Raw genomic sequence first — 24,396 nt, forward strand, 5'->3', positions numbered from 1 at the left:
TACCAAGACTTGAAATGCTGAGTCCAGGTATGCAATGGGAGGGGGGAGAGAGATCAAAAATTTAGAAGAAGATTGTGTATCAGACATCACTCTTCTCCTTTAAACATGCTGCCCAAATTTGCATATGTACCAGCACTGTGCTCTCCATTTCTCAAAGAAAATGGAAGTAGTCCATGAAATGGCAATCCTGGACTTGCTGTGTGTAAATGGATTTTCAGCCTTTTAGTCTCTGCATTGTGGAACTTGTTAAAGTGGGACCTGGAGACCCATTCTATCACTTCCCACAAAATACTTCACAGTACATAATCACATGCCTTCTCCAAGTCCACAAAACATATTCGGACGTTTCGTAGGAAAATATTTTGACTGGAGTTCTAGGAAGGAGATTTCATCTAGTAGTTCAGTCTAAGCTTGTGACTCGTGAAACAATGTGGGTCCTGTTCCTGATATGCAACAGTGAATCAGCTCTTTTTCCTGATATGCAACAGTGAATCAGCTCTTTTTCCTTGCACAGATATTGGTGGGGTTGTGGGACTTTGCCAGTGTTGTGTACATATGTTTCGTGAACTTGGAGAAGGCATGTGATTATGTACTGTGAAGTGTTTTGTGGGAAGTGATAGAATGGGTCTCCAGGGCCACTGCTGATTGTATTTGGTCCCCATATTTGAGGAGTGAGAGTAGTGTAGTGTTCATATTCAAATGTTCAAGGCAGGTATTGGACCCTACCAAGGGTGTGTCTGTGCTTTTGATTGTAGTTTTCATGGACATCATATCAGGGCATAGCTATTTTTTTTGAATGTGAAGTCTGCAGTTTCGTTGTCATGTACCATTAGCCTCAAATTACTATGATAGCTGTTGTACACTGCAATGATTCACTGCTTACTGTGTTTTGGCTGAGATGAAAGTCAGCACCTTTGTATTAGAGTTCAAGGTTCTCTTGCTGGAAAGAGTGGATTGCTATAATTTTGGGGTGTGTAGGAAGGTGCAGCTACTTAAGGTGGATGAGCGTTGGAGTCTTGTTCACAAGTGAGTGTAGAAGGGGTCAGGAGATCAAGAGGACTACCAGTGAACTGGGGCAGAGACAACAATATTGTTGGCATCATAGTGGACTCTGAGTAGGAAATGAGAGTAAAATCAGTATTAAGTTGCATCTGCATTCTCACATATGGTCAAAAGCTTTAGGTAATGAAACCATTTTGAAACCATCACAGTATTTGGAACTAAATTCTACACGAGTCCAGAAACACTGCCCCACCCTGCCACATAAAGATGAAAAGGTGTGGTCATGGGTACAGGCAGCAGAAATAAGGTTGCTACACTTGGTAGCTGGGCTCACTCCGTGTAGCTGTGCATTTTGAGAAGACCTCAGAGAACAGCCAATGGTTCACTGTGTTTAGTCAGTTGAAGTGGTCTGGGCATCTCTCATGGAATGTGTACCATGCACAGCCCTTTTAAAAGGGACCCGTTTATTTATCCAGGGCATGTTTGAAAGTGTTGTTACAGGGCTTGTTATCTCTCACATGTACTGAGACGGATCTTGCAACAAAGTCTCTAAAGTTTTTGATTTTTGTTTGGAATTGTTTGCATAGTTTTTTATGACCCAAACAGACTACAAAGAATTATTCCTTGTGTAGATAACAGAATTATTCCTTGTGTAGATAACAGATGTTGAAGGTGGGACAGGGAAGAAAGAGATAACTGGGAACATGTTTTTGGGAGTCCAATGAGCTGTCAGATTTAAAAAATTTCCTAGAGTACTCTGTCAGACATATTGGAGGAGCAAATGGCTGTAATGAAAGAAATGATTCTTTTGAGCTGGGGAATGGGATATAAATTACCTATACATGGTAGGACCTTTTTACATTTATTTCTATTGGCTGTCAAGAAAGCAATTACTAGAAAATAGAAATCAAAATCTAAACCAACTGTATTTGAGGTATTGAATATTGTAAAAGAGATGAAACAGATGGAAAATGGATCTTTAGAAAGGGGAAGAAGCAAATTACATGGTAGTAAATGGAAGTTGTAAGACGAAATGCATGCAGAATAATATTCAGAAGGAGGAGTTGAAATTTAAGAGAAGGCAGAAATTGAATAGTTTATGTAATGTTAGACTGAAAGGTGGTTTTATGGGGAAAAAAGAAAAAAATGTTGTTGTGTCTTTCGGCTTATCCCGGTTAGGGGTCGCCACAGCGGAACTCCGGTCCGCTAATGTTTGTTAGTGGATTTTTACGTGCCGAGTTACCAGCCCTGATGCACAACCTTCAATGAAGGCACGCCCATTCATGCATGCCTCCACACAGAAGATACTCTAGCTGAGAATCTAACGTGACAACGTCTTGTTGTGAGGCGACAACGCTACCGCAGCACCATGTGTGTAAATAGGAATAATGTTAATATGGTTTATTTTCTTTTATGTTAATTTATGTGTGCCTATTAGTGCCTATTAAGTGATAATTTAGTAAAGGTATTTAAGCATGGATTCGTTGAAGGTTGGGCATTGGGCTGGCAACTCAGCACCGTACAAATCCACTGCCAATCATTAGCAGACCAGAGTTCCGCTGTGGCGACCCCTAACTGTGAAAAACTGAAAGACATTACTATTTAAGCATGGATTTGGGTTGAGTCATCAAAGTAATTTGGGTGAACGGAAAAAAAAATGAAAACCGTCTAAACCACCTTTATTGAAGAGCTGAACAATTTTGTTTTGCAGGGGGCAAGCCGCCCACACCCCTCAGACTTGTATATACCAACTGTGAGACTGCACAACAGAGGAAGAAAAAAGCAAAATCTACTTTCAGCGAAAGTAATTTCAGGGAATAGCACTTGCTCCTTTTGCTTTCACCTAAATTACATTTAATGACACTACATGTTCCCTTTAAACACAAAAAGGCTAGATCCTGCTTGGCTTTATGCTACCACACTTCTCACCAGGGCAAGCAGTTTAGAAAATGATTATATACCCTGAATGGAACTGGAAGTGGAAAAGGCGCTGTAAGGGTTTAATGAGGTATATTTAGACACGTTACATGTGAATTTTGTCAGCTAAAAATACTGTAATCTAAAAATACTGTTAATCTAAAAATATTCAAGAAGACTCTTATGTTTTATGAGTTTTTGTAGAGTGAGAAGATGGATATTTAAAATAGTAAGCTGTAGGAAGGGCAGGATTAAGGGAGTGTCTGCCCTGGGCACAAGCTTTTAGGTAATGCAGTCTGCACTGTAGAAGTCGTCCGATTGATCCACAGAAGCAATTTTGGTCATCACTGATCACGATTGTTTAAAATAATAATCAGTCAGTGTTGTGTTAGAATTTGTAACAGTTGTATAGCAGTTCTTTGCTTTTTGTTCAAAAAACTGAGAGGGCATATTTTTTCCTTAGCCTAGTAACCTCCTATGATCAAAGTTATCAACCCGGAGGTCATTTCAAGCCTAGCCATTTCATCCCAATGTAATACCATAGATACTCAAGTTAATACCCAGGATTGTAGTCATTAATGACTGCCATGTCCAGGAGGGTTGTGGGCGTTGTCCCCATTAAGAATTTACGGTGCCTCATCCACTTGTCCAGGTTCCTTTTGAACAGTGTCATAGAGGTGCTCTGTTTCACTTGAATTGGAAGTCTACTCCAAAGATGTAGCAGTCGCTGGGAGACAAATCTGTCCCTCCAGCACGTCCTATTCAAGTTGCAGGCCATCTTTCGGTCTCTGGAACAGGTAGCTCTAGTTCCGTTTGATTTACGGATGTGCAGCAGATTCATTAGGTTTGGGTTGGAGATTGCTTTGTAAGCCAGGCATAAGTCTCCCCTACGAAGCCTGTATGATACCGAGTATAGTGACAGGGACTTTAGTCAGTCTGTGTAAGGCACGTGCTGGAGTCCCTTGATCTTCTTAGTTAGAAACCTTTGAGGTCTGTCCAGTTGCTGCAGGTGCATTGCAAGGTACATGTCATTGTGTTTTTTTCTCAGGATGCCAAAACTGACCTTCTTTACAGCTTTGCTCAAACAAGTGCTATTATTAGGTACCCATACCATGCAAAGTGGGAGTCTTATAGAGCTGGTAAATCTAACTGATTAACAGAATAAATGCTCTATAAATTATTTGTGACTGATCATTGTAAGAGTGGACCATGTGTTGCAGTACCAAGGCATCTGTGTATCCTTTATCTGATCTCTGAACTGTCTGAAAATCGGAGTACATATGGTGAGAGTATCTACTGAGTAAAAGAAAGATTAGTGTGCCTGTTATATTTTCTGTACCTTTATGTTTGCTGATGGGATTTGAAATGTAACTGTTAGAATTCACTCATACGCAAGTGGTATTTTCAAATTGAGTTATTTGTTGCTGTATTTGCTTGTCTTTCATGCAGACTTGATGTAAAGAAGCCAGACCAGCCAAACGAAATTGAACTTGGACGGAAGGATGAGGCGAAGGTTTACAAACTGTTTCTAGATCCCACAGGTAATATGGGTTCTGTCCCCTTGATAAGGAGCTGCCTGCCATTTTAGGTTTTGGCTATATTGTAGAAGGTAATGATTGCAAATTTGCCAAAAGTGAATAGTAGGAGTCATGTGGATGTAAGGGAAAAGTAGAGCATTGAGATGTACACTTACAGTATGTGTTCGTTTTCTGTTCTTGGCCCTGGATTGTGACACTATGTTTATGATCCATGCTCACATTGGGCACTGTGCATTGTTTCAGTACAGTTGATCATTTGTAGTAAACTCTTTGCTAGAAGTAAGCTATGTAAATGAATCAGCCTTCATAATATAGCCACACATAATTAAACTACCTGCAAGGGGTATGTCTGTTGTAAATTAGAATTGTCTTTTACAATTTTCATAGATGATTGCCCATATTCGAGTTTTGTGTATGACCACATGAGTCTGTCCCTTATTGTTTTTATTACTGATCAGAACTAAACGGATGCTAGTGCCATTGGCTTGCACAATGCTCCAAATATCAGCACAATATCTCAGCACATCTTAGTGTAATTGCTGTTCTAGACTGTGTTCTTTTTAGTAATCCATTCTTGGTGATAACCTGATGTTACCTGTACAGAAACGTCTGTCGAGGACTCTCTGTAAGTCTCAATGACTGTAATTAATTGAGACTGATCAGGACTATTGCATTTTATGTGAACAAACTGTATTTTAGATATGTACTGGGGAGTGTCAGCTTTTCCTGTGTGATAAAGAATTGTGTTTAGCTGTCATACAAAACAGCTTAATTTTTCATCCAACCCCCTTCCTTAAAGCAGTCATGCTTAAACAGAATATTTCCATAGGATGAAAACTAAGCATCCTAGAAGCTTTGAACCTGTCAAAACCTACTTTATTCTTGTCTTGGCTAGCTTCTCTACAAAACAGTGTGTTTTCCAATTTTTTTTCTGTCAATTTCACCATTTTGTGTTCTTCTGCCATGCTATTTAATCTTCTTATCAATTTTCTACAGCCATATTGTTGGGAGATCTTGCTGAAGATTTTTTTTTTTTTTTTTTTTTTGCTTTTGTGATGTTTGCCATGACTGGCATACTATAAGCCAGTCTGATCAGTTCTCCCTCACAAATGTTGCTTTTTTCCTATCCAGTCTAACATTTCTACACTAGATGTTCCCCAGCTAGCCTTTGCCTGGGTAATGAGGGACGTCAGAATTCATGGATGAAATGGGGTGATGCATGACTGTCAGTGTCACAACCCATAATGGGATTTTTTTCATAGCAATATTCCCTTCCCTTAGTGTGCTGGCATATGCGTTGTTAAAGCTGAGCAGACTGTGAGGAATGTCTTTGAGAACACATCTGCCTTGGCCTGGAGCAGCCATGTCCCCCCAGACTTGGCTATCTCTCAAAATTCCATCAAAGCTCATGAAAGATCCTGCCCAGCATGCTTCTTCTATTCCAGGGTAGGCATAGTACAAATGAAACATATTGTGAATATAAGAATATGCTAGAGATGTGACAAATAAAATTCTTGTAAGTCCAGTAGCTGTACATGCATTACTACAACATGGTGGCAGTTTTAATTATTTCAGGTTTTTAGTTAAAAGCATCAATAAAGTTACCTAGAGGTGGTGACTTCTGGATGGCATTAAGTAAATTAGAAACAAGATGGACTATAAAATAGAACACTATGACACTAAGAAACATGAATTTAGAGAGTACATTGGTAGTGGGCAACAAAAATATTGTATGGTAATAGGTTTTGTCATTCAGCATGATTACCAATGGATTCTACTACTGTTTATATGGTATATTAAGTAGCAGTAAAGATTTTATTTCCCCATGAGGTGGATGCAGAAGTGCTACGGAGTAAGCTTGCAATTTTGTCTGATTTATTCATTTTGTGATGTGTTTTACACACACAACCTCCTCTGCATGAGCCATAAGACACCTGACACTTCAGTTATATTCTGGTCAACTGAACCTCTAGGCTTAATCCGTGTATGCAGCTGGTGAGTTGCAAAGACCTTGCTGAAGAGTTAATTGAGAACACTGGTGCCAACAGTTATGTGGGATACTAGGAAGTGAAATTAAGGAAGACAAGCGATCCAGCTCCAGTGATGTAGAGGAATAAAGTCCTGACTACAGCAGGTGACCAGAGTTTGAAGAGTGTCTCAGTCGCTTGACAGAGCTCGGACTCGCCCATCCTGGTTGGGAAGATGAGCGGAGCAGGACATAACTGCTGCATTGCCTTGATGGATGGGAGATGCAAATTTCCCCCCGTGAGATGGTCTTTTAGCCTACCAATTCACCATTTAGAGATGGTCTTGTGTTTGAAAGAGGAAGGCACTGTAGGTCCCCATGATGATGCAGGTCAGCATGTCTTCTGCCCAGGGGGGTGGGGTTAGACCACTTAAAAAAAAACTTTTTTTGAAAGCTGGGATGCCGGCAAGGGCACAAAATAGCCTCCTGGTTGCCTGAATGGTGACTCCTCCTGGCTACCTGAATGGTGACTCCTCCTGGACAGCTCTTACCCAAGCACTGGTCAAACATTCCTAGTGGACTGGTGAATGATTAAGTATCACTGATTTGGGGGAACATTGGTATTGGGTAGGCACGAGGGTCAAAAAAAAAAACAGAAAAAGGTAGTGTGAAGGTGTGGTGAGAAGTGATATCATACAGAATAGCATGGAAGATTGTAGCCATGTTGTCAGATGTGCAGCAGATGGTAGATATGCTGGAGTTCTCAAACCTGACTCCATATAGCTGTTTTTGGTGCATGTACCCCTTACTTAGATATAGAAATATATTGCATGTTGTTATAAAACATTTTATCTGTTGTAATGGATGGCTTTCATTTAAGTGAACATTCCTGTATTTCTCATTTTATGTTTGGTTGTTTGTTTTCTCAGTGCATGCATGTTGTATTTATGTTTGAATAATTGCATTATATAGTTTAATAGTTAATTCCAGACTGCAAATAACCCAAAGAGAAAAAATAGACTAAAAAAAGTCTTTTGTAGCGATTGCAGTTTCTGCAATTTGCAGTAACATCGGAGTAAAATTAATGAAGTAAGAGAAACATGTAGAAGCATCCTTCCCATGGGAAAAAATTCTATATGGACATGTATGTTTGTGAAAACCTTTTTCCTTCTGTATACTGATTTGATGAGCATCGTGTACTCAAGGAAGTAGTTTTTTTGTGTATGTATGTATGTCTATATATATATATATATATATATATATATATATATAAAGAAGGTGTGTTAGAAGGGTTTGAAATTCAAGGTACTCAAGTAGAATAACACTGCAGGTAAACTGTATATGGCATTACCAAATAGAAATTGATTTCCCTTCCGTGGGCCAGGATATATTGATCAAGTATAGATGGGCAAAAAAAAAAAAAAAAGAGTACAGTAGCTGTACAAAGTAGAATTGCTTTTTGCAAATACATTGCAGTATTGGCTAAATGAAACTGTAATACATGTTATACTAATAACTCTTGCTAAGAATGTTATACATGTTTTTAAAGGAAAGATAGCATTAACAGTAGTTGGTTATGTAGATTAAGTGGTGTTTCATATTTCATTTCATAGCTGTCAAACTTGTAACAGAGCTATGAAAAAATGGAGTTTGGAATATATATGCACTAATGAATGAAGGTAAAACTGTATAGACACCAGTTGTCTGGATCTGTCTAAAGCTTTTGACACAATTTTCCACTCACTCAACTAGGAATACACCTGTGTCACTGTTGGGTTGCCCAACTGGTTTACTGATAGTATCCCCTACCTTGCTTGCAGTTTCGTCTTGTGTTCCAATCATGGCACTGTAACATCACTGATGTTTCTTATGATTACTGTAACACTTCAATATTCCTCATACCAATATTATGGCTGAAAAGCATCTGAAGTCCTTACAGCCATGGTGAACTACTGTCTATTTTAAGTGGACTACACTACCACTTGAGATGAAAAACTGAATTGAATCCCAGAAAGCACTGTGGATAAGTGTCTTACCCTCATAACATCACAATCTGTTGTTTCGCTATACAGTTGTATGTGCTATTCCACTGCAGAAGGCAGCTAGCTTATCATTTCTTTCTAGTTCCTTACTCACCTGCAAAGGTATATGTGGGCCTGTCAGCCAGGCTCCCCCATCCAAAAACCTATCAGTAGTGATCCATATTTCACTGTTTAGGAACATGTTATTGTCCTGCACTAACATTTTTGCCCCAGCCCCAGTAGAGGTGCGTGTGTGTGTGTATATATATATGTGTACACATATATATATATATATATATATATATTTATATATATATATATATATATATATATATATGTATATATATAGAAGTAGGACTATTCAACCCCATTGCATTTTGTTTTTTAGTGGACAGTTCTATGCCAGGCTATTTGACCCCACATATATCCTTTTAAGTACTTTATCATTACGTTATTAATCAATTATTCAATAATAACACTGTTATTTTTATTGTAAATATATTTTTTATTAGTATTTTTATTTTATTTAATTACATTGGTTAGTATAAATATGACATTTAAATCTTTAACATATAATAACTAGTGTTATGTTTTAACATATCACGACTACTGTTACTTTATAACATACTTTATAATGTGTTTTCCATCAATTAAATATATATATTTTTTTTATATTATGTGGATATGTTAACTAATCTATTATCTGCTAATTTCTTTAAAATTAAATGAAATAATTTTTTTATTCATTTTACAGTTATAGGACGTTCTTTTGTCACATCTCCAAAATTTTGTCTGATCGTGGTTATATTTCGCAAAGCAGTTATATATCCTCATGTCTTCTTTTTTCTTGTTTTTTTTGGGGGGGGGGGCAATCTTTGACATTTTCTCAGTAACTATGCAGTTGCATGAGCAGTACATTATATTTTTTCTTTGTCAAAATATCTATGGCTTATTTTTTCTTGCTTTGCTATTTCAGTGGGATCAACATGTTCGGGGTCGAACTGTCTGGGGTCAAAACATCCCGTACATATATATGTGTGTGTGTGTGTGTGTGTGTGTGTGCATGTATATGTTATCTATTTACATATATCTGTATACATAACACATGCTCGAGATTCAGAAGGTTGAGTCAAGCTGTGTGAACCCTTTATGCCAACAGGCGGAATGTCGAATACCAACTGTCTGAACTTGCTCCCCTTCCAGATCTGTTGGATCCAGAGTGCTAGAGAGTTTCAGCATTCAGTGTATTTTTCTTTCTGGAATGCTGGTAATAGTCATGCTGATTTTCAAGGGGAAAAACAAACAAACACACGCACACACACATTTTATATATATATATATATATATATATATATATTATATATATATATATATATATATATATATATATATATATATATATATATATATATATATATATATATATATATAAATATATATATATATATATATATATATATATATATATATATATATATATATGTTGTTGAGTCTTTCGGCTTTTCCTGGTTAGGGGTCACCGCAGTGGAACTCCGGTCCGCTAATGATTGGTAGTTGATTTTTACGTGTCGAATTACCAACCCTGATGCACAACCTTCAATGAAGGTATGCCCATTCACGCATGTCTCCACGCAGAAGACGCTCTAGCTGAGAATCGAACCGGACAGCGTCTTACTGTGAGGCGACAACGCTACCGCAGCACCACCGCGGTTCATATATATATATATATATATATATATATATATATATATATATATATATATATATGTATACAGACACACACACACATACATACATACATATATATATATATATATATATATATATATATATATATATATATATATATATATATATATATATGGGTCTAGGACACATACTCGACTAGCATATGTCCGAATCACAAAACATCGAACACACATACACGAAAGCACTTAACATCAAAAAGTGCTTCTGTGTATGTATAGTTCAAAAAAAAAATGTACATTTCTGCAGGGGGGCTTCACCCCCCTGTGCCCCCAATACCCCCCCTACTTTATTATTCTCACTCCGAGATCACACTACAGTGGGGAAAAGGGAATTTTCCCTTACCCGCACTGTAGTCCAATCTACAAAACAGGCACATGCACGGAAGCGCTTGACGATGTTAAGCGCTTTTGTGTATGTGTGTTCGATGTTTTGTGATTCGGACATATGCTAGTCGAGCAAGTGTCCGGATCCCATATACATATATATATATATATATATATATATATACATATATATATATATATATATATATATATCGAAATTCAAGTATTTCGAGCCCATAAAGTGGAATCCTGAAAAGAGTGAAACCTCAGAAGTGCGAAATTCGAAACCTCACATACCGGAGGATGTTCATCGTGTTTCACTGTTGCAGTCATTACACTTGGGTTTTCCTGCTTGCAGGCTACCCACAGTCGGCCTAAATTCCAAAGTCCTGGTCCGGCTTTGGTTGCTGTCACCTCCTCCCTGACGTCAGTGCGCCAGGGGTATATAAGATGCAGCCGACGCCATTTTATTCAGTCTTTCTTGCCGTGCGGTGCCCGAAGCAAAAGCAGTTCGCAAGTGCCGGTCGCCTTACTCCTGAGATTTTCGTGTTCGAATTTCAGATCCAAAGTCTTCGATTAAAGCTAAGTACCCCGTTGGGGAAACTTTTTTCTTGCTCCAGACCGATGTCAGAAAAAGTTAATAATTGTATTTCTTGTGGGAAGCAAATACCTCATAAGGACTTTCATTCTTATTGTATTCCTTGCCAAGGCCCTGATCACAACGTTACTAATTGCGGGTTTTGTGCTAGATTTAACCAACACACTATTAAGCATCTGTATGATTTCGCATTTCATTACTTCGGCTGATGATTTAATTATACAGTGTCATCGGATAGCCATCCGACTACCTCAATTCACAAGAAACGCAAGGAAAAGGACAGGCATCCGAGGTCTAAAACTGATGACGAGGCTTCTTTTAAGCCAGTCGCCGGTTCGCTAGTTCTCAGTGAGGCGCTTTCGCAGCCCCTGACGCTCGCTACCTCAGAGCCACAGGCCGCTTCCGACTCCCACGTGGAGCCGACTAGGCCGCTGGAAGCTCAAGGTATTGGACACTCGGTAAATATTCCCTCAGATGGGTCCGGAGCCGCTGAGCAGGCATCGGCTTCTGAGGGTGTTTTCAGGCCTACACAATTATATGTAAAACCGACTTCAGCTTCAAAGGCAAAGACTAAAGCACCACTGAAGACAAAGAAACAAGGCCTCCATGCCTAAAAAACAGATGCTCAAAATGGCCAAATACCTAATTACTTTGATCAGGGGTTCCCATCCCCCTCCTGATAAGAGGCCTAGGCAAGAGACAGAATATGATTCTTCAGATCATGTTTCCATTTCCTCTGACTCCCCCTCTGAACAGGAATACTCTCTTCCTCCCTATGAGGATTCTGATGCTGAAGAATCTTTCCCTTCAGCCTTTCCTCCTGAGGATTACTCTTTTTGGGGAAACCCTGCATACCCTGAGGGAGCACTTCCACTGGGAGAGCCAAGATTACTCAGAATCTAAGAAAAGGCTCAGAGACTTTCTTTTGCTTCCTCAGCACAGGCCCCTTGCTATTCCCCCTGTTTCAGACATGGTAGATGATGTATTTGCAGAGTCCGGCCTGTCCCCTGACTCTTTGCCTCCAGCTCCTGTTAAGCCAGACAGATACTACAGGGTTCCAGATTCACATAAATTCCTATGCAAAAACCCTGCTGCTGACCCAGAAACTATCTCTCAGGGTCCCAAAGGGGTCAAGGCTTCCACTGCAAAAAACCCTATCCCCTCCGATAGGGATTCTAGGGCTCTGGACAGATGGGGGGAAAAAGATTTACACCTCTGTTACCTTGGCTGTAAGGGCTTTAAATTGTCAGCTTCATATGCTTAAATATCAGCAATACTTAATGTCACTGCTTAAACAGAAAATGTCAACAAATTCTGAATGTGCAGAAAACAAAGAAATGCAGGATTTATTGCATGCAGCTGAACAAGTTGGAAAGCAAACTTTGCAATGTGGTTTTGATTCTCTGGAGGGGCCTCCTGCAGGGCTGCTGTTACAAGGGTTCTGTCATTAGGAGACATGTTTGGTTAAAGGAACAGAATCTGCCAGATCATGTTAAAGCTAAGCTATTAGATGCTCCATTACAGCATGATACTCTTGTTTGGTGTTAAAGCAGAAGAGGTGTTGAAGAAAATGGAGGACAAAGCAAAATCTATGCAAACAGTCAAGAATTTCTTACAGGTACAGCCACCCAGATTTAGCAGGAACTGGCCTGCAAAGAATTTGTCCTTTCCAGTGTCAGACAGGCCACAAAGAGGCAGATACGGACGCCCCAGAGGCAGATCCCAGCCCCAAGGCTCATACAGGCCTAAACAATGGGGTGCTTCTACCTCCAAAAACAGAGAAGACAAATCACAGCCATACAGGAAACAGTCCCAATGACTTTCCTCTGCCAGCAACAAGCACTTATCTTTTGGCAGCCCCCTTAGGGGGGAAACTAGCACTTTTTTCACAAAATTGGCACATGATTACCCAGGACAAATGGGTCTTGAATATAGTGTCACAGGGCTACAGGTTACACTTTCACACCCTGCCAAGGGCAAAAGGTATGCCAGACCTGTCACACATTCAATGGACAGAGGCACAAAAACAAGTTTCTTCCCTCATGGACATGAGGACCATTCAGCGAGTACCACTTCAAGAGCAGGGTCAAGGAATTTACTCAAGACTTTTCCTGGTACCCAGAAAGGACAAAGCCTGGAGACCTGTCTATTCTAAGCACATTTCTGGACATTCCAAAATTCAAAATGTTGACTTTGCAGCAGCTTCTGCCCATGCTGGGCAAGAAGGCTTGGCTGGTAACTTTGGACCTAAAAGAGGCATACCTGCATGTTCCAGTCAGGCAATCTTGCAGAAGATACCTCAGATTCATAGCTGGCTCAATGCACTACCAATTCTCTGCACTGCCCTTTGGTTTATCTACTGCACCCAGGGTCTTCACAAAATGCCTGATACCAGTAATTGTATTCTGCAGACAAAGAGGAATTCAAATATACCCTTACTTGGTTGACTGCCTTATTCAAGCAGAGAACAAGGACATTCTACTAAAGCATCTGGCGTTTGTAAAAAGATTACTAATTTGCCTAGGGTACACAGTAAACGAAAAGAAATCAAAACTAGTACCCTCTCAAGAGATGATATTCCTGGGTGCAAGCTTAAATACAACTGCCCAGATGGCCTATCTCACGCCAGACAAACAAAGGCAACTGACTTCTTACTTCAAAATGTTGGAAACAAAGAACCAGTTATCTGCAAGAAAAATTCTGCAGGCTCTGGGATTCGTGGCATCCTGCATTCTACTAATTCCATATGCAAGACAATGGTATCTAAAAGTTGTTTGGACTCAACATTGCCACAGCCTGGAAACATTAATTACTCTCATCCCCTGCCTGCAACAGGAGTTTCGATGGTGGGCACAGGCCTGTCCACCGCAACAGGGGACAGCCATTCACTTTACCCACAGCCAGGCAAACTTTAACAACGGATGCATCAGATTATGCCTGGGGGGGCCCACATGGCAGGAAAATGTATTCAGGGCACATGGCCCGCAAGCCAAATGCATCTTCATATCAATCAAAAAGAGATGCTAGCTGTTCAGAATGCCTTGACAGCTTTCAAGGATCTACTTCATCCAGGACAATTGCTGATAAAGACGAACAATACTACAGTCATGTGGTACATAAACAAGCAGGGAGGCACACATTCCTACCCCCTCTGCAGACAAACCATGACTTTGTGGGACACAGCATTGACTTATCAAGTTCACTTGCAAGCACAATTCCTGCCAGGAAAGATACTCTGACAGACTAACTAAGCAGAAACCTCATGGATCCCCACAAGTGGAAACTAGATCCACAAGTCTTCAGCATGATAACAAGGAAATGGGGATGCCCAGACATAGATCTATTTGCCTCCCCTCACAACTGCCAACTACAGAGATTCTGCACAAGGGCTTATCACAAGCAAGCATGGAAAGTGGATGCCCTATCCTTCAGCTGGAATACCCTAACACTATATGCCTTTCCTCCTCTGCCTCTCCTCCCCAAGGTACTCCTAAAAGTCAGACGAGAAGCCAAAAATGATACTGATTGCCCCAGACTGGCCCCGCCAGCACTGGTACCCAATTCTAAAGAGTTTGTCTCAAGGTCCAGCCTGGACATTACCTCAAATTCCTCACTTACTGACCCAACAAAACAATCCGATCCTGCACAGCCAACTCAGGACCTTAAATCCGGCAGCATGGCGGATAATGTAGCCATTCAGAACACTCCTCTCTCTAAAGTGGTGATGGATGTTATTTTGGAGGCCAGGAGGCTCAGTACCAGAAAATCAGGCCAGGAGGCCCAGTACCAGAAAATCTTATGCAGAAAAATGGAAGAGTTTCTGTGCTTGGAACCAGACACAAAGATTTGATAAGTTTGTTCCAAATATTCCTCATATTTTACAATATTTAACTGAGATTCTGGGCAAAGGCCTATCCTTTTCATCAATTAAGATCCATGCCTCTGCCATTTCAGCCCATTACAATACGGAACCGCCAATTTTTTCTCATTCATTACTAAAGCAGTACCTCAGAGGGGCCAAAAACATAAGACCCCCAGGGAGAGCACCAATACCTGCATGGGACCTCAATTATGTCTTGGAAAAACTCACACTGTCTCCTTTTGAGCCAGCCTCAACAGCTGATATAAAATTCTTATCCTGGAAAACAGTTCTGCTCCTAGCAATAACCTCTGCAAGACGAGTCTCAGAGTTACAGGCACTCATGGCTGTGGAACCTTTTATCATTTTCCTTCCAGACAGGGTTTCTTTGAGGACAAACCTTACATTTATGCCTAAGGTGGTGTCCAGTGTGGCGCTTAACCAGACCATTCATTTGCCTACCTTTTATCCAAACCCACAGCCTAGTGTCCACTCACCTTAGGTTTCTTACCTGTGTCTCTCTCTCTCCTATCCTTACTGATTGTTTTACATAGTCTCGTCCTAGTCCTCTTCTCCTGGCTCTATCTGGTCTACCCTCATCACCTGCCCCCTCCCCTACATAGCTATTTATCCCCTATCTCCCCATCCTGCCCCTCCTCCCTTCTTCCTGCCCTTTTCCCGCCCCTGAAGTCATATAGTGACGCCATTCAGAACAGGCGCCATTTTTAAATCTTCCCTGGCCCCTTCCCAACCGGGTCGTGCTCTTGGTTGCTGGCTCCGTGTGTGGGTGAGTGAATCCTAAGTCTCTCATTGTTTGTAGAAGTTCATGCCAAGCTGTCTGTTTGCTGCTCGGTCATAAGCTGTGTTTAGCAACTTGCCTTATAACTTTGTAGCCCAATTGCCTTGTTTGGCTCCGTGTATATGTTGTCAATGTTGTTGCTCTATTAAGCTTGTTTAGATTCTGCGCTCAGCTTCTCCTATCTATAGTGCACTCTTGTGTGGGTGTATGGCTGCTTTAAATATTGTATACCTGTTGGGCGTTGCTACTGTCTTGCCCTAAGTGGTTGGCCGTTTAAATACGGCGGTGACAACCTATCTCCTATACTTTTCTGTCGTCAGAAACGTTAACCGGAGTCTGTACTCTGCAGTTAACAAGTGTGCACTGATGAATTAGCTGCTCAATTCATCTTAACTCCTATCTTGTTTTCTGCCTTCAGCAGTAAATACTTACACAGCTCGTTACGCTTGTACCTCCTAAATTCAGCTGCTTACCTTCACCATTAGCTTTCTATTTATTTTTTGCTTCTTACTGACTTAGCGACTCTTCCCCCACCTTATCGGGACAACATAACTCCATCTCCATAGTACCTACTAAGAGCGGTTATCCCGGAGATAAGCGATACAGCCCTCCAAGCCAGTGGCTGTTTCACAGCTTCCCAGCTGTTGTTTTATTGAGATTCTGCTTTTCTGTGACATTTTGCTATTACAGTCTGTCCATCTCTCTGCACGCATAGAAAGGAGCACTAAGTTTGTTATCGCCTATTGTAGAATTAGAACCATAAGACACTAGCTTAATTATTTGTGCCTATACTTCCCATATGTTGTGTACAATTCCATCTCTATGCACGCATAGAAGCACGTATTAGTTTGTCGTCGCCTATTGTAGAAACAGAGTCAAACTACACTTTTTTAATTATTTGTGCCTATACGCCTATATATTATACACATCCCTATGCATGCTTTAAGGGCGCACTAGTTTATCTACTACCTATTTTCGCATAGATAGAGTGTAAAGAATCTGATTTATTTGTACCTTTTTTCTTTTTAATTATGTGTATTTGTGCTCGACTGTGCTTCACCATGCAGGGCTTATGTTAGTTAATGTTTGCAAATTTGTTTATGTAGAAATCCACTCTCCTGGTTTGTCTCATCATCGTGTAGTCTGATTGAATTTGTAACCTTGATTTGCTATGTGTTTTCCAGTACTGTTTTTTATGTCTGTAGTATAACAGTGGCTGTAAACCAAGTTGTTTGAACCTTTGATACTGTAACCTCTTGTGATCTACCTTAACTTACTGTACTTTCCTGCCCTCTTCCTTCCTGACTTCATATAATCTTTCTTTCATCTAACCTTTCCCCACTCTAACTCACTCTAGACTACTCCTCTCTGCCTCTACTTCACTTCCCTACTGCTTTATCTCCTTCTGAATGACCCTTTTCTATTGCATAACATTAATTTATTACCTTTCTCTCCTCTTACAGCTTGCTATCAATCACGCTCAAGCTACCCCAGTCAGATTCCTGACCAACTTTGTCCTTGGTTCCCTACCTGTAAGGACCTTCTCTGGATCGTATGATACTCGGGCTACTGTCCTTCCTCCCTGCAAGAACCATATAGTAAATAGTGTATGTATGTAACTACTTGTATAACCATTGTCCCTCTGGTTGATGTTAGAGTGTGACACTGCGTGAGCTAGCCAGCAGCCCAGCACTGACCCAATCCTCCCTTGGCCACATTGACTTTTCCCTTTCTTCCTCACCTAATGGTGCTTTTATCTATCTGTTGTTACCCATTTGGTCAGTAGATGGCAGCACCATCCCATTAACTAACTGTCTCCTTTATCTGATAGGTTCTTTACTTAAAACGACAGAAATAAATGTAAAATTAAAACAAAGCTACATTTGACTAGTAACTACTTCTATACCTTGAGTATCCTATATTGTACTTCCACCCTTGACTCACCTCCCTGTCTCTTACCCTAGTGTCCACTCACCTTAGGTTTCTTACCTGTGTCTCTCTCTCCTATCCTTACTGATTGTTTTCCATAGTCTGCCCTAGTCCTCTTCTCCTGGCTCTTCCGCTCCGTTCGCCCTACGGGCTCACTCCGCTCCCCTCCCCTGCCCACAATTCCCACCCCGCCCCACTATCTCTACATTTATACGTCCTCAAACCCCTCCCACTCCAATTACACCCTTCACTTCCTGTCTCCACCTCTAACCCACCCATCAATTTAGATAACCAAACCACTCCCACACAAACTAAACTCCATTCATACTAATAACTCCCTTCCATACCAACATAAAACCAATAACCATGTTAACCAAACCTTCCTCATCTATTATCCATCTACTACTACTACTAAGCCTAACCTATCTTTCCTACATCACCAAACCTTTCCATTCCACTCACTCCCCTCACCATCCCACTCACTCCCCTCACTATCACATAACTAGCCCATTCCCAAAACAATTCATACACTCTTCCACCCTCATAAGCCCTCATCTATACCCCTGCAACCCCTCCCTACTCTTCCATTTTAAACTTGTATCCACCTACAAAAATATTAATCCTTGTGCTTCCTGCACTACTCTAGATAACTACACAACCCTAAAACCATATACCAATCTCTCCAACTACCTTTATCTTTGTATTCACCAGGTCATAACCACCCTATTGTCAGGTGACATGCACCCTAACCCAGGTCCATCTCCTTCAAATTCCTCAACAAACACCCCCCCAAATTCCTCTACTTACACACCTTCATCCACAAAAACCATTACCTTCTCAGCATTAAATGCCCAAAGTATATGTAACAAAATCCCTAACCTCCATGCCTGGCTTCTCCTCAATAACCCAGACATACTATCAATATCTGAAACATGGCTACGACCCTCTATAAAAGACTCAGAAATAACCCCCCCCAATTTTAATATCATCAGGAAAGATAGAACACACAAAAAAGGAGGAGGTGTAGCCCTTCTCTATGGCTCCTCTTTCTCAGTTACTTCTTATACTAAACCAGTTCCCCAATTTGCCAATGCCGAACTACTTCTTACACTACTCCATCTTAACAAGCATAAAACAATATGCTTAGCCTCCCTCTACATCCCTCCTGGTGATAACATAGCTACTCTTGAGGACATCCTCTCTTGGCTCTCCACCAACATTACTAATGAAGTTATCATTCTCGGCGATGTTAACATTAACTGGTCCTCTGTCCAATGCCCAACAAATCCTCAAAATATCAACCTTTATAACTTTCACCAGTTAATTGAGTCAATAACCAGACCTTCCAAAGACTATTCCTGTGGAAGCACCCTAGACTGGATTCTGGTATCACACCCTCACCTATTCTCAAGTAGTGGTACACTCCCTGACCCTCTCAGTGACCACTTTCCCACCTTTGCTCACCGTCACTCTACCTCTCTACAGCTTTCTCATACCACCATCTCTGTGCGCTCCTTAAAGAATTTCAACCAAAACACCTTCTCTGAATTATTGAAACAATTCAATTGGAGTCCCCTACATACACTACCCCTAGATGAAGCTGTCACCTATTTTAATATATCATTTCTAAACCTCCTCGACTCCTTAGCTCCACTTAGAATAAAAAGAATCAAGAACAAAACTCTCCCATGGTTAAAAAAAGATACCTTATCTACCATGCACCTTCGCAATAAAGCCTTAAAAAGCTACTATAAAGACAAAAACCCAGCCTCCCTAAATGAATACAAAACACTCCGCAACAGAGTCAAAAAACTTATCAATTCTGACCGCAGATCCTACTATATTACCCTCCAAAATAATCATAAGACTAACCCAAAAAAGTTCTGGAATAGTATCTCCTCCCTCTTCAACCCTGGCAAAAAGGAAAACCCACAACCAGATGAAAATATTAGTGATACCAATCTCGCCTCCCAATTTAACAGCTTCTTTATTGATTCCATATCTAAATTAACATCCTCATTTTATAATAACTCGACTCCTCCAGCTACAACTCCTACTTCCACTTCCAATCTTGAATGCTCATCCTCTGACCACCCTCTCTTCTCCCCCAAACCCATACCCATATGTACTATAAAAAAATTGCTTCTTAAATTAAAATCTTGCTCTAACGCTCCCGACAATATCCCTTCCTTCTTCCTAAAGACAGCTACTGAATCCATAGCCTACCCAATTTGCATACTTTTAAATCGGTCCATCCAAGAAAGTTATGTACCCCAAATCTGGAAAAAAGCTTACATCATTCCCCTCCACAAAGGAGGTAACAACAATGCCATTTCCAACTTTAGACCAATTGCCATCTTATCCCCCATCTCTAAACTACTAGAAAAGTGCATACACATACAACTGCTACCTTACCTCACCAATAATCACCTATTAACTCCAACACAACATGGATTTCGTCCGGTCATAGCACTACTACTGCTCTTCTCTCCTTCCTTGAAACTGTAAATAAAGCCAGAGACTCCAACTATATTGTCTCTACTCTCCTCCTAGACCTTTCTAAAGCCTTCGACACCATCTCCCACTCCCTGTTACTCAACAAACTCTCTAACCTACATCTTTCCCCCTCTTGCATTAGTTGGTTTTCTAGTTACCTCTCCAATCGGCAGCAATCTGTTAAATGGAAGAAATCCACCTCCTCTTACCTCAACACTGTCACTGGCGTACCTCAAGGCTCCATATTAGGTCCACTATTATTCAATATCTTCATTAATGACTTTCACCACAATATCCCAAATGCTAAAATAGTCCAATACGCTGACGACTCTACCATTATCTGTGCTGCAAACTGTATTCCCTCCCTCAAAAAAATAACTCAGGATGCCTTCACAACCACTGAAAAATGGATGCATGATAATCATCTTGCTCTCAATCCATCTAAAACCAAACTGATTCTATTCACACCATCAAAAAGCATAACTATTGACAAAAACTCTTTCCTCATAACCAGTCAAAATAATACATCCCTAGAAATTGTCTCCAATGTTAAACTGCTAGGAACTCTCATTGATAATCAGCTCACATTCGATTCCCATATACATACAAACATTAAAAAAACACATCAGAAACTTGGTTAGTTCTACCGGCACACACGCTTCCTCTCCCCTTCTACCAGATTCCTCCTATCTACCACATACCTCATCCCCTCTCTACTATATGGTGCCCCACTACTAACCAACCTTAAATCCTCTACCAATACAAAACTTTCTTCCTGCTGCAAGAAAATCGCTAAATTCGCCTCTGGCCATAGATCCTCCTCTCACCACTGTACTGCCCTCCATAAACTGAATTGGCTAGAGCTCCCAAACTATCTTTCTTACACTCAACTAACTCAAGCTCATAAGCTCATCTTTAAGCCCTCACTATGCCCCTCTCTCTCCTCAGCCTTCACCATACACCATCCTAATAGACCCCTTGGATCCAACATTCAGAACCTACTTGAACTCCATAAACCTAACCGTCCAGCAGGTAAACTCTTACTTTCCTTTACCCTGGCCCGCCTCTGGAACTCCCTCCCATCACATATCCAGATACCAGCAGCCTTCCTATCTTTAAATCTCTCCTCCATTCACACCTATCTTCTCACTGGGAATGCTCCTGTACCCACCCTGCATAAATTCCTCCAGCTACTTCACACTCCTTACTCTATAATCCCTTCCCTTCTATAGAAACACTCCTATTATAGTCAACCACTTATGTAACTGCTATCTGTGCATACCTACTAACTAATATTCTTAACTAATACTTTCTCTCCTTACATTTACTATTGAATATAGAAATTAAAAATTGTAAACTTATTTGTTATTCTTGTATTGCAGTTCTGTTGCATTTCCTGTTTTTCTTAATACTATCTTGTGCTTACATGTACTACTGTGATACTTATCAAACAGTAGATGTTATGTTCTACCTATTATATTTTACTCTAAGTTAGATGTTATTTTCTACTTATTATAATTGACTTTATTCTTATTTGTATTTTTGACATTTTGTTTTTGACATTGTATCTTTGGAGCTTTTCTCCCCAGGACTCCATTGAAAATGGGCTCATTCGGTCCAGTGGATTATCCTGGTAAACAAACTTCAAATAAATAAATAAAATAAAATAAGGGTGAGAGACTTCTGCATTCTTTGGACATACACAGACCACTACGCTTCTACTTGGACAGAATTAAGGCTTACAGAAAGTCTGAGCAACTCTTAGTGGTATATGCTGCAGGATCACAAGGAAAGGCTATCTCAAAGCAGACTATTTCAAAATGGATAGGCCATTGCGTCCGTTTCTGCTATTCTCAACATGGAAAATCAGTGCCTATGGGCATTAGGCCACATTCAACCAGAGCAGCAGCCTTCCTCAGAGGACTACCAACAAAAGACATTTTAGAGGCTGCAACTTGGAGTTCAGTGCACACTTTTACAAAGCACTACCACTTACCTCTCTACTCTAAATCCAGAGCAGGCTTTGCTACTGCAGTTCTGCAGGGCCTCATAGCCTCTCCTAATCCTAGTTAGACCCAGCCACCCAACCTCAGCTTTGGGATTCAACCCAAGTGTAATGACTGCAACAGTGAAACACGATTAACATCGTACAGTTGTGTACCTACCATAAATGTAGATGTTCGAGTGCATTCACTGTTGCAGTCCAGGTTACCCACCCACTATCCCCCTTTCCTTGCTGGGACTTATCTTCTCTATTCTATACAACCTATGTGGTGTATTTGCTTGTAGATGAAGGAAATGTTTACTTTACTGCATGCATATTTATTGGCATATTTTTTTAGCCTACCCTTTTGGGGGCACCTGACATCTGGGGCAAGAAAACTGAATAAAATGGCGTCGGCTGCATTTTATACACCCCTGGCGCACTGATGTCAGGGAGAAGGCGACAGCAACCGACGCCGGACCAGGACTTTGGAATTCAGGCCGACTGCGGGTAGCCTGCCAGCAGGAAAACCCAAGTGTAATGACTACAACAGTGAATACACTCGAACATCTACATTTATGGTGGGTACACAACTGTACTTTTTGAATTAGCGCTTCTGGTGTTTCACTGTGGTTATGGATTATGGTAAGTGTTGATTTGTTAAGGGTTTTTTGGGTAGGGGCTGTGGTGTGTGTTAGTGTGTTTTGTTGCTGTAATGTGTGTGTGAGGAGAATGTAGCTTGTGTGGTGGTGTTTTGTGTGTTTTTGCATGTAGTGCGACCTCAGAGTTAGAATATTTAAGTAGGGGAGTGGGGGGGGCACAGTACAGAGCTTGTGTGTCTGGGGAGGAAGGTGTGTGTTTGTGGACAGCAGAAACGCTAATTCAAAATATGTATGTGGGATTTTGAATTTCTCGCTTGGTTTTCTTTCTTTTTAGGTTTCGACTTTATAGCCTCGACATACTGAATTTCGACATTTCAGTATTCCGAGGATATAAAGTGAAATATATATATATATCTATATATATATATATATATATATATATATATATATATACACACACACACACACACACACACATACATATATATCTATATATATATATATATATATATATATATATATATATATATATATATACATACATATATATATATATATATATATATATATATATATATATATATACACACACACACACACACACACACACACACACATATATATATCAACGTCAGAAGTCTAAACCTCAAGATGCATGCACTCTAAACTTTCCTTAGCATGGAGAACATCAATATCTGTGTAGTAACAGAAACCTGGTTTAGGGCTCCCGAGAGCACCCCAGCACTACCAGGTTATACCTCATACCATGCTTTTCGGCCCCAAAACTTGGACTGAACCACAAAAGGAGGGGGAGTATCGATATTCATCAAAGATACCCACACCTCCAGGTTGGTGGCAAAGCACGAAGCATCAGACTATCCATGTGCAACTAACAGTGGGTAAAACTGCCTTCCAGTTTATAGCCTGCTACAGACCACCCTCCCAAACCCAGGAACCCCACTCGGCCTTCCTGAGAACACTGGAAAATATGAAGGTCTCTCCAAACACCATTATATTGGGCGTCTTCAACTACCCAAACATAGACTGGGAGCATTACTCTAGCTCCAACACCCTAGCCCAAAGGTTCCTAGAATTTATAAACTCAAATGCTATGGAACAACTTGTTACACTCCCACAAGAGGGGAAAACATACTGGACCTGATCATCACCAACATGGGGACTCTATGCTCCAGACCAGAAGTGTATCCCTCACTGCTAAGATCAGACCATAAACTAATCTCACTGGATATTCACATCCCGACCCCTCCCCCTGCCCAGAAAGCCACAGTGAAAAACTTCTCTAAAGCAAATTTCACACTCCTCAAAACCGAGGTGGAATCATTCAAAGCCCCCGGGCCTGTGGAAAATACGGCCCAGACTGCAGAATCCTTTATAAATGCATTCTATGAACACCTTCAGGAATGCATGGATCATGCAATCCCCAATAAAACCAAGACCCAATCCTCCAAAGGCAGACGTCCTGTCTGGTGGACCCCAGCCATAAACAAACTATACAATAGAAGGAGGAAGCTACTAAATGATAGAGCAAAATCCCAAAAAGGGAAGGCATCACTGATCAGTATTAGCAAAAAACTACGGGCACTCATAAAATT

At 40.6% G+C, this 24,396-nt stretch overlaps 1 protein-coding gene across 2 annotated transcripts in view; it reads left to right on the forward strand.

Moving 5' to 3' along the window:
* The window catches only part of VPS18 (VPS18 core subunit of CORVET and HOPS complexes), a 377,102-nt gene that overhangs the window by 85,454 nt on the left and 267,252 nt on the right, over positions 1-24,396 (forward strand). For both annotated transcript variants that reach the window (XM_044074196.1, XM_044074197.1), the window contains exon 3: positions 4,369-4,460. In XM_044074196.1, coding sequence (XP_043930131.1) covers positions 4,369-4,460 — 92 coding nt within the window. The remainder of the gene's footprint in view (positions 1-4,368; positions 4,461-24,396) is intronic.

This window comes from Protopterus annectens, chromosome 6.part0 (genome assembly GCF_019279795.1).
Source record: "Protopterus annectens isolate FY-2018-M chromosome 6.part0, PAN1.0, whole genome shotgun sequence".
Classification (NCBI taxonomy): domain Eukaryota; kingdom Metazoa; phylum Chordata; order Ceratodontiformes; family Protopteridae; genus Protopterus; species Protopterus annectens.